The following is a 12,597-nucleotide window of genomic DNA, read 5'->3' on the forward strand; positions in this document are numbered from 1 at the left end:
TGTAGGACGATGAATGCGATGTTGATTGGTACGAATTGCAATCGACGGGCGAATGTGTGTAAATTACTGCGGATTGTTCATTCGATTCGGTTGGTACACTCTCCTTTTGTATTTTCTTCGCTCTTAATTTATCTCGTTTTTCCTTTAGCGTACGATTTTTAAACCATGCAGCAACTTCGTATTCGGTTAAATTCAAATATTTTGCAATGGTTAAAAATCGACCTTTTTTTCGAATATCAAATTTCTCTATGTAAAATCGTTCAAGCTCATCAAGTTGGATGACAGTGAAATATGTTCCGATTCTTTGCTTATTTAACCATTTGGTTCGACCCGGCACCTTTGATACAAGGGCTTTGAGGCTATTCTCGCAAGACCATTGCGCCTGAAAGTGATTATACTCAATATACTCAGCCCTATCAAAACAGCGCCTCTCTTGAGAATAATACATCGACATCTTTATATATTGAAATTTAATTTGTTCACACTTGAAATACGATGAAAATGTTTTATATTATTTTTCGAAGTTTTGAAACTGTTTCGCCAGCAATTAAAATTCTTTTCTATCTTGAAAGTGGTTCGGCGGTATAATTGTTGAAGTTAGAAATTCTGAAATGTTCAATCGTAGCTTTCTGCTCAAAAGTCAAACGTAAACTAAAGCACATTCCATGTTTGCATCCGTATTTATCCGCATAGTTTCACTTAGTTTACCATCCTTCCTTCAAACAGGTGTTTCAGGCTGATGTTTCGAGCAATTCTTGTAATTCGGTCATTTGGATAATAGGATTATGAAGGGTTATGAGCGACCAAGATTTGTCTGCGACTTCGTTTTTTTTAATCATATGTCTCAAAACATAATTAATATTCCCAATACGGGTCAACTGTGGACTACTGTGGAGATGCGAAATAGCAAATAATACAAGCGTTGACATTGAGTTGAGTGCACGCAATGATTTCAATGCATTGTTTGCGCTGTTGTGGTTCTACTGTTTTCGCCTATCACCTCACAATTCCACACAACTCCACACTTGAACCATATGGGTAGACTAAACATTAAATCTCACATTGCCCTAAGAAACAATACTCTTACCATTGTCAATGTTTTCTAAGGAAAAATATTCAAAACAAGGTTGAAACATATTCTGGATTAAATGCAGATTTTCTTAAAACGGTCTTTAGGTGAACATTAAAGCACACTTCGAAGAATCTATTTTGTACTTCGGCCAAGTAGTAAATAAAATCACAAAACGGAAAGAAAAAAATATAATTTAGAAAAGTTACAACGATTTTGATGATGAAACGATTCGGATTTTGATTTCTTGAAGTTGAACAAATCATTGCTTTGTCGAGACGTTCGGATCACTTTGGAAAAACCAAATGAAGTGATTTTGATTCAGTCAAAATTCTTATTGGGTCTGGGAATTAATCGTGTCGATTTTTCAAAAGATGGCGTAACTTTGCATGGTTGTATCGGGCAATACTTTTTTCTTTTTCACATGAGTGGTCTAGTGTCAAACTACAAAAATCATCATCTATCATTTCATCGAAGTTTGGATGAACATTTTTTTTTGCACCTTAAATATGTCAAATTTTGTACCGAAAAAGCAACATTTCCCGCAAGCATTAATTTTTTGCTTTCATTTGAAGAAAACTGCGGCTGAAGCGCATCGAATGTTGGTGGAAGCCTATGGTGAGCATGCTCCATCGGAACGTACATGTGAACGGTGGTTTTCACGGTTCAAAAGTGGTGATTTTAGCACGGAAGACAAGGAACGTCCCGGCCAGCCAAAAAAGTTTGAAGATGCGGAATTGGAGGCATTGCTCGATGAAGATTCGAGTCAAACTCAAGATGAGCTTGCCAGAGCATTGAATGTTGACCGAAGCACTGTTGGATATCGTTTAAGGGCCCTTGGTTTCATTCGCAAGTTGTCAAATTGGGTACCACATGAATTGACGCCAGCGCAAGCTGAAAGGCGTTTAGTGACTTGCGAAATGCTGCTCGCAAGGCACAAAAAAAGAGGTTTTCTGTATCGAATTGTCACTGGTGACGAAAAATGGATTCATCACGATAACCCCAAGCGCAAAGCATCGTATGTTAAGCCCGGCCAACCAGCAACATCACAGCCAAAACAAGAAATTCACGGCGACAAGGTAATGCTGTCTATTTGGTGGGATGAGGAGGGAGTGGTGTATTATGAGCTGCTGAGAAGTGGTCAAACCATCGATGGGCCTTTCTACCGACAATAATTGATACGTTTGAAACAAGCAATCAAAGAAAAACGCACGAAATGGGAGACCAGAAAAGAGACATTGATTTTCCTACATGACAATGCTCGGCCACACATTGAGAAATCGGTCAAAAACTACTTGGAAAATAGCGGATGGGAAGTTTTGGCTCACGCCCCGTATAGCCCAGACCTGGCTCCTTCCGACTACCATTTGTTTCGATCGATGCAAAACCATATGGACGGAGAGCGGTTCTCTTCAGTTGAAGAAATCCAAAATTGGCTCGATGCATTTATAGCCTCAAAAGATGAGGAATTTTTTAAGGCAGGCATCCGTCAATTGCCCACATTGTGGCAGAAGGTCATCGCTTCCGATGGACAATATTTTGATTGAAATGTAATTTCATTTTGGTATTCAAATAAATGTTTGAAAATTTAAAAAAATCGACAAAACTAATTCCCAGACCCAATATTACAGCATTTTTCTACCATTTTACACTGACATGGGTAAATACTTTATCGATCAAATTAGGCGAATCAAGCTTCGTCATCATATACGTCGTTACGAATGTAGAAAGCATGCAGAAAATGTTGCGATTTTGTCTTCGAAAAAGAAAATTAAAATCATGTGATTATTTTTTTAGGTACTAACATTTTTTTAAAAATACAAATAAATAAGAGGTTATTCCAAAAGTTCCATAATTTCTTCGTATGATTTTCCTCGTGTCTCTGGTACGAAAAAGTAGCCGAACACCACATTTAATGACGATATAACACCGAGAGTCATCATGCAAATGGGCAGATCAAACCGCTCCAGAAAGCTGGGAAATATTGTTCCAACTACGAATAAAATAATCCATAATAAAGAAACGGAGAATGCGAGACAGGTTTGGCGAATCTAAAATTTGAATGAAAATTTGACGATAATATCATATTTTTTTTGTATTTTAAAGATAATGTATTTTTTGCAAAACTTTTTGCTTTTAACATGTCCACAGACGTATACAAAGGGCAAGACATATTTGAAAAGTACCTTTTTCGGGAATAATTCTATGGCTAAAATGTATGGAATTGGTAATAGTCCCATGCAACTGAAATAAATAATGCATGCAAAACATAACGGAGGCATCCATTGGTATTCGGGCCGCTGGATCCAAAGTAAGCAATAAGTGGCGAATAAGAAGTAAGAAGCCATCGTTAGTATTGATGACCAAATATACAGAGTCTAAAATGGATTTTGGCTTAGAGACGTTCGTATTCAACTGAAAATCAATCATATTAAAATGAAATGCTAAATATTCGTATACTACAAACCCTTCGATTGAATCTCTCGATGATATTCAAAAAAACCAAATTCCCAACGATTTGCGTGATCGAAACTAAAAGTGAGGAATTCTTCTCTGACAACGATGAACCGGTTTTGGAAAAAATATCAGTTACGTAGCTGAGAATTGTTAAAGACCCAGAAGAAAAACTCAATAGGAGCATTGTGAAGGAAATCATCAATGCTTTTCGGGCTTGTGGCGTAACTGAAAAAAGGCAAACAACATCAAAAACCAATTGCTAATTGACTTTAGAAAATGAATTACAAAAATCTCGGATAGTCAATTTGGAATCTGGCTCGTCTTCATCGTTGACTTGAATGAACTCGACATGTTCTGGCGTCACTGTATTCCCTTTGTAGAATGTTCGTGATTTGAGTGCTCGCTACAATCAAAACGATTATTACATCAATCTTAATTAAATAAAGATTAAATTAAAAAATTAATATTAATTAATTATGAATCTTTACCTTATCTAGGTGACCTTTCAGCCAATACTCGGGTGATTCCGGGAATAAAAACAGCACAATTGCGAAAATGATGAGCACAATCAGTTGTGCCTTCACTTGATCCAAACAGTTCAAGTAATTGCCCAAGAAAAATGAAATGATAACTCCTAAATTATACGATGGATCGTATAATGAGTATAGAGCACCCCGAATGCTAAATAAACCAAATCAACGGTTATCTCGCTGTGTTTTGTTTGCAATTTAGCCATGAATATTTTAACGAAATTAATTACTTATCGTTCGAGATATCGTTGACAAGAGTTGGAATGCCAACAACTAATGCACCGCCGACAAACCCACTCAGCACTCGGGCTGCATATAAATAGTAAATATTTTGTGCCCAGATGACAAGCAGTGAACTCAGCTAGAAAAAAAACATGAAAAAATGCATTTTTGATGATTCCACTTTGAATAAATTTGAAAAATCTTCAGCGAAATGCTTACGATTAACGGCAAACCAAACAAGTGAATCGTTCGTTTTATACCAAGCAACTGGCTAATAGGCAAAATGGCGAATGTACCTAGGAATGCGCCGATATTGACGAGTGACACTTGCATCGTTGCTTCATCCAATGTCAAACGGCCTATTGTCAACGTGCTGTTCTCACTTTGGAATTCAAGAAAGTTGATCGTGGCCCAACCCACCGATGATCCAAACGATAGTGTTAGTAAATTACCTATTTTCACGTTCAATTTCCCATTGGATGAAAAATAGAGAATTTTTATAACGATTTAATAATTTGGCCAATGCGATGAGTTTTAAAAATAACCTAAGGGAATATCACGCTCCTGAATCTTGTGAGATATTTGAAATAAACATCAATTGTATGACATATTTTCGAATATTTCGAATAAATGAATCAGATTTTTGTGGATTTTGGAGATATTTGAGATTTTTTGCATTAAATCCGAATAAATACATTTAAATATCATTCATAATCACAAAAATCCACAATATTCCGCCATATTCACAAATATCCACCATATTTCATACGACAGATTCTTAGAGATAAATTGGATTTTTTTGAAATATTTGAAATAATTCAAGCGTGATATTCCCCTAGAAAATAACTTACAACAAATTATAGTTAGAAACTGTTTGAAAACTGGTGATATTCCACTCATTTTTGCCAGACTGTTTTTTCTCTTTTGCTATGCACAACTAATTTCGACACGAATTGTATCATTGAGCGGTGATTGTATGAAATGCAAACGTCAATTAATAGATGATGATTTTGCGCACCGTGCACAGGGTTATATTGGAAAAGATAAAATTTCTGATTTAAAATGATTCGGCACAATCAGGCCAGAGATAAGATAGTGACACAAAAAATCAAATAATTTGCAATAGACGATTAAGATAAACTATCATAGTTCCAGTCAGTGCCAATTTGAATTATTTTGTTCGGTTAATTCAAACTCTGTTGGATCATTGTTAGACAGATATCTTTTTTGAGTAACACACAACGCTCCTGAATGATAATTTTGAATTTCAGCATCTGTTTTCATATTGTCTCTAATTCGTTAATTTGACTTTCGGCTGTTGATTTATTGATGTGTTGTTCATTTATTTTTAGAAACAATTATTATTAAAACGAGAGCCGTTTTAGCAGTACTTCATACCGTGAGATGATATTATTCAGTCAAGCCAATGTACGCTCAATGAATTGTTTGTATACAAAATCGTTTGCGAATAATGACGTTCAAATCGTAATTTTTTCTAAATTATGCGATAAGAAGCACATGCTGAGGCGTATCGTGACTTGTTCCATATGCTCAATCTTTTTTGCCCAGCCAAATTGAGACTGATATAAAAAAAATCCGATAATTTCAATCCGATATTGATAATATGTTAAATGTTGCTCAAATCAAAAGTAGACAGAAGACAGTACTTAACCGACAAGTTGACAATGTGTGGCAAAACTGACTTGTTTCATTGATAAACTTACCGACCTTTTGAGCAGTAGCTTTGTCAAAACCACTACTAATTCGTTCAAGAAAATAAATTATAATATGATTGTGGTGACATACTTGATTGACATTGGTGCACGTAGACTTTATCTCATGAGTCAAAATAAAATCGAACTCCGAATTCTAAAGTTGGAATTAGATGGTATGGCAAAGTAGGAAGCAACTCATCACTGAAAGTTTTAGACTCTACGTATTAAATTTGTTCCATCAGTCTACTCATTTGCGGTGTTCTTTGTTTACAAATTAATTTTTATATTTATTTGATTTTGCGTTAAAAAGTTTTAAAAAAAATTACATCAATTTTAGTCAATTATTATGCGATTTCAATAAATGTCTGTTGACATTTTTTTGTAATCCTAATTAATGTGATTTCACTCAAGAAAACATCACCATTGGGTAAGTCCAGTATAGTGGAATACCGTAAATCAAAAACTGACTTAATAAGATGCCTTTAAAATTCTTAATTATCCAGCAGTGCCATAATTTCCTCATGCGTTTTTCCCTTTGTTTCAGGAACACAAAATATGCCAAATATCGCGTTCAATGAGCTCATAACACCCAGTATGTAAAAACAATGGTGCAGTTCAAAGAAGTCCAAGAAATTTGGAAAGACTCGATCAAGTGCGAACAACACAATCCACATCATCAAAATAGCTGCAGTCAGACATACTTTTCGAATCTAAAATGGGAAAAGGGAAACAGTTTCATTGAGTTGTTTCATTTTTATGGACAACAATTTTGGCATTACTTTCTTCGGAAATATTTCAACAGCTAAAATGTACGGTACTGGTACCATTCCCATGCAACTTATGAATGTAATGAATACGAAGCAAAGCACCGAAATCAATTCATATTTTGGTTGTTTGAGTAAAACTAAACAGTAGGTACCGAACACGCAATAGCTGACAGTTGTTAGGATCGATGACCAAATATAAAGAGTCTGTAAACCATAAAATCGTATGTATGTGACAATTGGAATATTTTTCACAAAAAATTATAACATCTAAACAAACCCTTCGTTTGAAGCGTTCAACGATCGTCAAGAATATGACATTTGCCACCAGCTGAACGATCGATATGCCTAACGAATAATCCTTTGTGTTGGATGATACAGTTCGTTCAAATATACGTTCGACGTAGTTGAAAGTAACCGTAGCACAGGATAAGAAACTCAGCAGCAGCGACAAAAAAGCCACACAAATTGCTTTCTTTGCTTTGGGTGAGACTGTAATAATGACCAAGAAGAACATTTCATATCGACTGTTTTGGTAGAGTACATTTTGCGCTAAGAATTTATTGAAAGAAAATTACGAAAATCCTGCAGAGTCAATTGTTCGTCATCTTCTTCGTCAATTGTTTTGGTTGCAGCCTCGACACATGGATGATTTGACGTGAATCCGATACGCTCAAGTTTATCAACTTTTCCTTTATAAAATTTACAAGATTTAATCGCTCGCTGAAATACAATTTGCACATAAATAATATTGACAAGAAATGAAATATATGTGGCATGAGCACCTTCTCTTTGCACTTCCGAATCCAATATTCAGGCGATTCCGGCAGTAGACACATAATAAGTAGAAATATGATCGGCACTATCAATTGGGTTTTCACTTGAATGTCCATGCTCAAATGTTTTCCAAGGAAGAATGAAATTATTGTCCCGGAATTGCTAAATAGATCGTATAATGAATTGAGAGCACCTCGAACGCTGAAAGCGTAATCAGTGTTAGAATAAGTTGAACGGTTTTTCTTATCGACTGATTGACGTGATTAATATCAACGTCGGTTGATCACCAAATGAATAAAAAAGTTCAATTACTTATCGCTGGATATGTCGTTGACAAGAGTTGGAATGCCAACAACCAATGACCCACTGACCATACCACACAGAAATCTCGATGCATATAAATAGTACACATTTTGTGCGTAAAGAAGAAGGAGGGAACTAGCCTAAAATATGGTAAATTTGTAATTAGACTTATCCACATTTATATTCATGTTTTTTTTTCAATCACTCACAACTAACGGCAATCCAAATAGATGAATCGTTCTCTTGATGCCGATCATTTGACTGATCGCTATAACAATGCAAGTTCCAGTGAAGCTGCCCGCATATAAGATCGATATAACCAACGATGTTTCGTCTTTGGACAATCCTTTCACGCTGTATGTACTCGCTGCATTTTCTAGCTCATTTAAATTGATTGATGACCAACCAGACGACCATCCATAAGATAGCACCAATAGGTTACCTATTCAAAATATTTTTAAAACGTATACAAATGGCAGACAAACACTGATTTCGCATCAATAGCACTTACAAGCAATTATAGTTAAGAACTGTTTATACACAGGCGAAAACGAAAACATTTTATTTCTATTATTATTCACTGGTCACGGAAGTCTGTTGCAAATAGACGAGATGTGATCTTACTGAGCGCACGTTTTAAACTGAATGAATAATTTTTTTTACTATTCATATATTATATGACTTGTTATTAACATTCAACGAATAATGTCTCGTTGCTCGGTTATCAAAATATGCGAACCCTAAAGTTCTATGAAATACTATTGGGAATTCCGCACTGCCAACGTTTGATGTTTGATTTTGGAACCAGTATGAGATTATTCTTTGAAACGAGATAACAGACGGTGGTGTCGCAGCATTGGGTGTAGAATCAATGCGTTCAGTCATTTACATAAAGATCGTTTCATATTATTCCAATGAATTCAAATGATTGCATATACAGTCAGTCAAAAAAGTATTCGGCCACTTGAATTTTTTTTTTATTTTTGGATTTTTTCGTGTTATAAATGACAAAAACCGAACTATTTTCTATCTATTTGTTAAGTTTATAATCTGTTCTTATAAATTCAGGCCGATTCCGGAAATAATTAACATAATTTTTGCCTTTTCTGTAGCCATGTTTGTCGAGAGGTCGAAATTGTGCGCAAAAAAAGTATTCGGCCAAACAGATTTATTTGAGAAATTAATTTCTACAAAATTTTCTATGAAATATCAACATAGACGCTGCAAAACGATGAATTACTAAGATGCAGAGAGACCACTTGATTGTCCATGAACAAAAATTGACAACTGATGAAAAGTTTGGCTTTCCCTTTATGACAGCTCTTGATACGAATTTTTTTATTTGTGCATATTATCATGCTAATTCCTTTGAATTACTTCATTTTCAATCTTGTCTATTCGTAAATTTAACGGTATATCACCAAGGATTGAAAATATTCTGAACTTCATTTGCCTTTCATTTCTAATTATTACCAATATTTTGTTAATGGACAATCGAGTGGTCTCTCTGCATGTTGAACTTTGTTAGAAATGGCTAAAACTAAATCCAAATGATAGAATAAGACCTTATTCATACTATAACTATCAATTTGGACATAAACCAATTCCAAAGTCTCCGAAAAATGGCCGCTTTCGTGAATAAGGAGCCGCCAAAAACTAGTCGTTGGCCATACTTTGACCGAATTTCCACAAATTTCGTAACAAATTTTGATTGATATCTTTCATTTTTGTCATATACTTATCCTATTTCACGATTATATAGCTCAACATAAATATTTATCACAAAAAATTATTTTTCAGTGGCGCTACATCTTCCATTGGCCGGCGCTACTACCATTCGGCCAAATTTCACCCTGCAGCTGACACAATGATGTTTGAAAACTCGTGAAATGGCTTGAAATCACTGTAAATATTAGTAATTCATCGTTTTGCAGCGTCTATGTTGATATTTCATAGAAAATTTTGTAGAAATTCTCAAATAAATCTGTTTGGCCGAATACTTTTTTTGCGCACAATTTCGACCTCTCGACAAACATGGCTACAGAAAAGGCAAAAATTATGTTAATTATTTCCGGAATCGGCCTGAATTTATAAGAACAGATTATAAACTTAACAAATAGATAGAAAATAGTTCGGTTTTTGTCATTTATAACACGAAAAAATCTAAAAATAAAAAAAAAATTCAAGTGGCCGAATACTTTTTTGACTGACTGTACATACATCTTGAACATTATACTTTACTCAAAGTATTGCAATGCACTCGAAACGAGTATAGTGATGCCCGTGCGTCTTGCGTTCAACGTGTATGCACAGTCGCATCGGACTGATCGAGAGTTGTGTAAAGAGCTGTAGGCAACTGTATACTAGTAACGCAAAAGTTTTTTTTTTTCACTATGTAGGCATGTAGACGGATGACGTAGTTTCAGTATCTCAAAATGCGGCTACGTACGATCTGTATGTAATAGAATTTTGGGAATGTATATGCTAGCGATAACATCGCGATACTGGACGTTGCTTGATGGCAATTTATCGCAGGCGTATGATTTCTTTTTCGACTAAAATGTGTCACTTTTTCACGATATGATTTCCGTGATAGCGGATTGAAACGGAAATACTTGATACGATGTAAAAGCGAGACTAAAAATTGCCAAAATGAAAATTTCACAAAAAAAATTGGCTAATTATTTCTTTGTGTCCGAATATTTATTTTAAAATACAAATAAATAAGAGATTATTTCAAAAGTACCATGATTTCTTCATATGATTTTCCTCGTGTCTCTGGTACGAAGAGGTAGCAGAACACTGCGTTCAGTAACGATATAACGCCGAGTATCGTCATACAAATGGGTATATCAAAGCGTTGCAGGAATGTGGGAAATATTGTTCCAAGTACGAATAAAATTAGCCAATCAAAAAATGACATTGACTTTTAAATAATAATTCAATACCCGCTGTCAAACGTGCAATCACGCATTCCATTCGCCACCTGAACAATAGAGAAACATTCGACACCACTTGTCACACCTCGAATTTATTCGAAGTGCCTTAATTATTTCATTCAAATTAATTATTCAATTTAAATTTTAATTCAATTCAAACACAAAACCTAAAATAAAAGGGGGGCTTTGGGCCTGTTAATTGTAACATTCACTCATTCCACAATAAATAAATAAATAATTAGAAATGATTTACTTGCGAATATACGTGAGTTTGTGCGGAGCGGCGTGAAAATCAAGTGACTGACGGTTTTGAAAAACATATGTTATGGCTTCATTTCTAGAAGAACACACGTGGTCTCGCTACTCGTAGACAAACATTTCATTATGTTTTTTCTATAAATAATTCACACACGATCACAACACCTAATTTTCTATAGAGTTTTCGCTCTATGGAACAAGATATGCTACTATATACATATGCAAAAACGTTGAGCATGAGCACACACGACCGAAATGTTTCGAAGTCGAAAATTTTGCCATTATTCTTAAAAAATATCTTAAAATTTCTCATTATCACTGCACTATTTTGGCCGTTTTCATTAAATTTTGAACATTAACGTTTACCTATTTGGGGAATCGAGGGGGAAATCACTCAAAAGTAATTTCTATTTGACAAGTAATTTTTAGGTAATTCGTTGAACAAAAAGTAATTTGCGTTACATGAATGTTTCTTTGGGCAATAAATATATTCAGCTAAATGAGGTCAAAAATTCAATATGCTACAGAAAAAAATCAGTACAATTGAGGGCATTATTTTAACCTCATTTAGAGATTTGTTTTGAATCCTAACGCTCTAAAGCACACAACCGCCAAAAGGAGAGCAATATTCAAACGCTTGTATGATGTGAACCGTACGTCGGATTGGATTGACATTTTCAATAGGCATTTTCATTCGATGAAGTGTCTTCTTGTTTTCTGGTTTTACAACAATATTATATACATCATTCGGTTGTTCTAGACAATAATGTGCATGAAAACAGAAATTTGACTAAAAATTATTATTTGAGCGGCAAATTTCATCGTTTTTAGGTATTCACAAATGTGACACATTTTTGACACCATTAAACAATGGATTTGATTCTTCCCTGATTAGGTCTTTACACATTTCTTTGGCAAACCATGGGAGTGCAATATTTATTTCCGTTATCTACGCCCAAAAATTAACCAATATTGGTTCTGCTTACGCTGAAAAAAACTAATGCAGTAGAGGGTTAATATTTTATCAACCAAAAACGACCAAAACTATAAATCTTCATCAAACAATTCAACAAACTTATCCAAATAAACAATCGAAGTATATTTGATTTGGAAAAAAATATGTTGTTGTGAACCATTTAAGTGCAAACAAACTATGAGTATATAAATAAGCCAAATCAATTGAGTTTCGATCAAAGAAGTCTTGCAGTGAATAGAATCAGAAGTAAAATAATTCGGAATTTTCGGTGGATAATTATTTTCATATTAAAAATGCCTTGTTCATCATCAGAATGTTCAACGAACAGTGTTGGAGCGGGCAATCAACTGTTTGCCTCGGTAATTCAAACATTTTTAACGGCTCAGTGTGCACTTTCATCCCCAGATTTGTGGCCACGAGACTACGGAAAAGTTGGCTTGAGACGTGGTACGCTATTTTGTAATAATTCGAAAATTGGAAGATTTTTTTCTTGATTTTGTTTTAAAATTTGTAAAAAATATTCCATTGCTGAGCAGTGCTAAGTCCAATAACAGCAAGAAATCAATCTGCAAGTGCGAATTCATAAC

At 34.7% G+C, this 12,597-nt stretch overlaps 1 protein-coding gene across 1 annotated transcript; it reads right to left on the reverse strand.

Moving 5' to 3' along the window:
- Positions 1–433: 433 nt before the first annotated feature.
- Positions 434–8,594, reverse strand: LOC129565462 (facilitated trehalose transporter Tret1-like). The gene is made up of 15 exons (XM_055440409.1): positions 8,349–8,594; positions 8,047–8,279; positions 7,847–7,977; positions 7,543–7,735; positions 7,336–7,480; positions 7,038–7,249; positions 6,773–6,964; positions 5,130–6,703; positions 4,498–4,730; positions 4,287–4,417; positions 4,015–4,207; positions 3,812–3,929; positions 3,537–3,751; positions 3,256–3,447; positions 434–3,120 (listed from the first exon to the last, which is right to left on the reverse strand). Exons 1-8 carry the CDS (start codon positions 8,395–8,397, stop codon positions 6,485–6,487), a joined length of 1,374 nt encoding a protein of 457 aa, XP_055296384.1. The 5' UTR covers positions 8,398–8,594; the 3' UTR covers positions 434–3,120; positions 3,256–3,447; positions 3,537–3,751; positions 3,812–3,929; positions 4,015–4,207; positions 4,287–4,417; positions 4,498–4,730; positions 5,130–6,484.
- Between the last annotated feature and the right edge of the window lie 4,003 nt (positions 8,595–12,597).

The sequence above is a fragment of the Sitodiplosis mosellana genome, unplaced genomic scaffold (genome assembly GCF_009176505.1).
Source record: "Sitodiplosis mosellana isolate CC-2019 unplaced genomic scaffold, AAFC_SMos_1.0 Smas_scaffold_2, whole genome shotgun sequence".
NCBI classification, from domain to species: domain Eukaryota; kingdom Metazoa; phylum Arthropoda; class Insecta; order Diptera; family Cecidomyiidae; genus Sitodiplosis; species Sitodiplosis mosellana.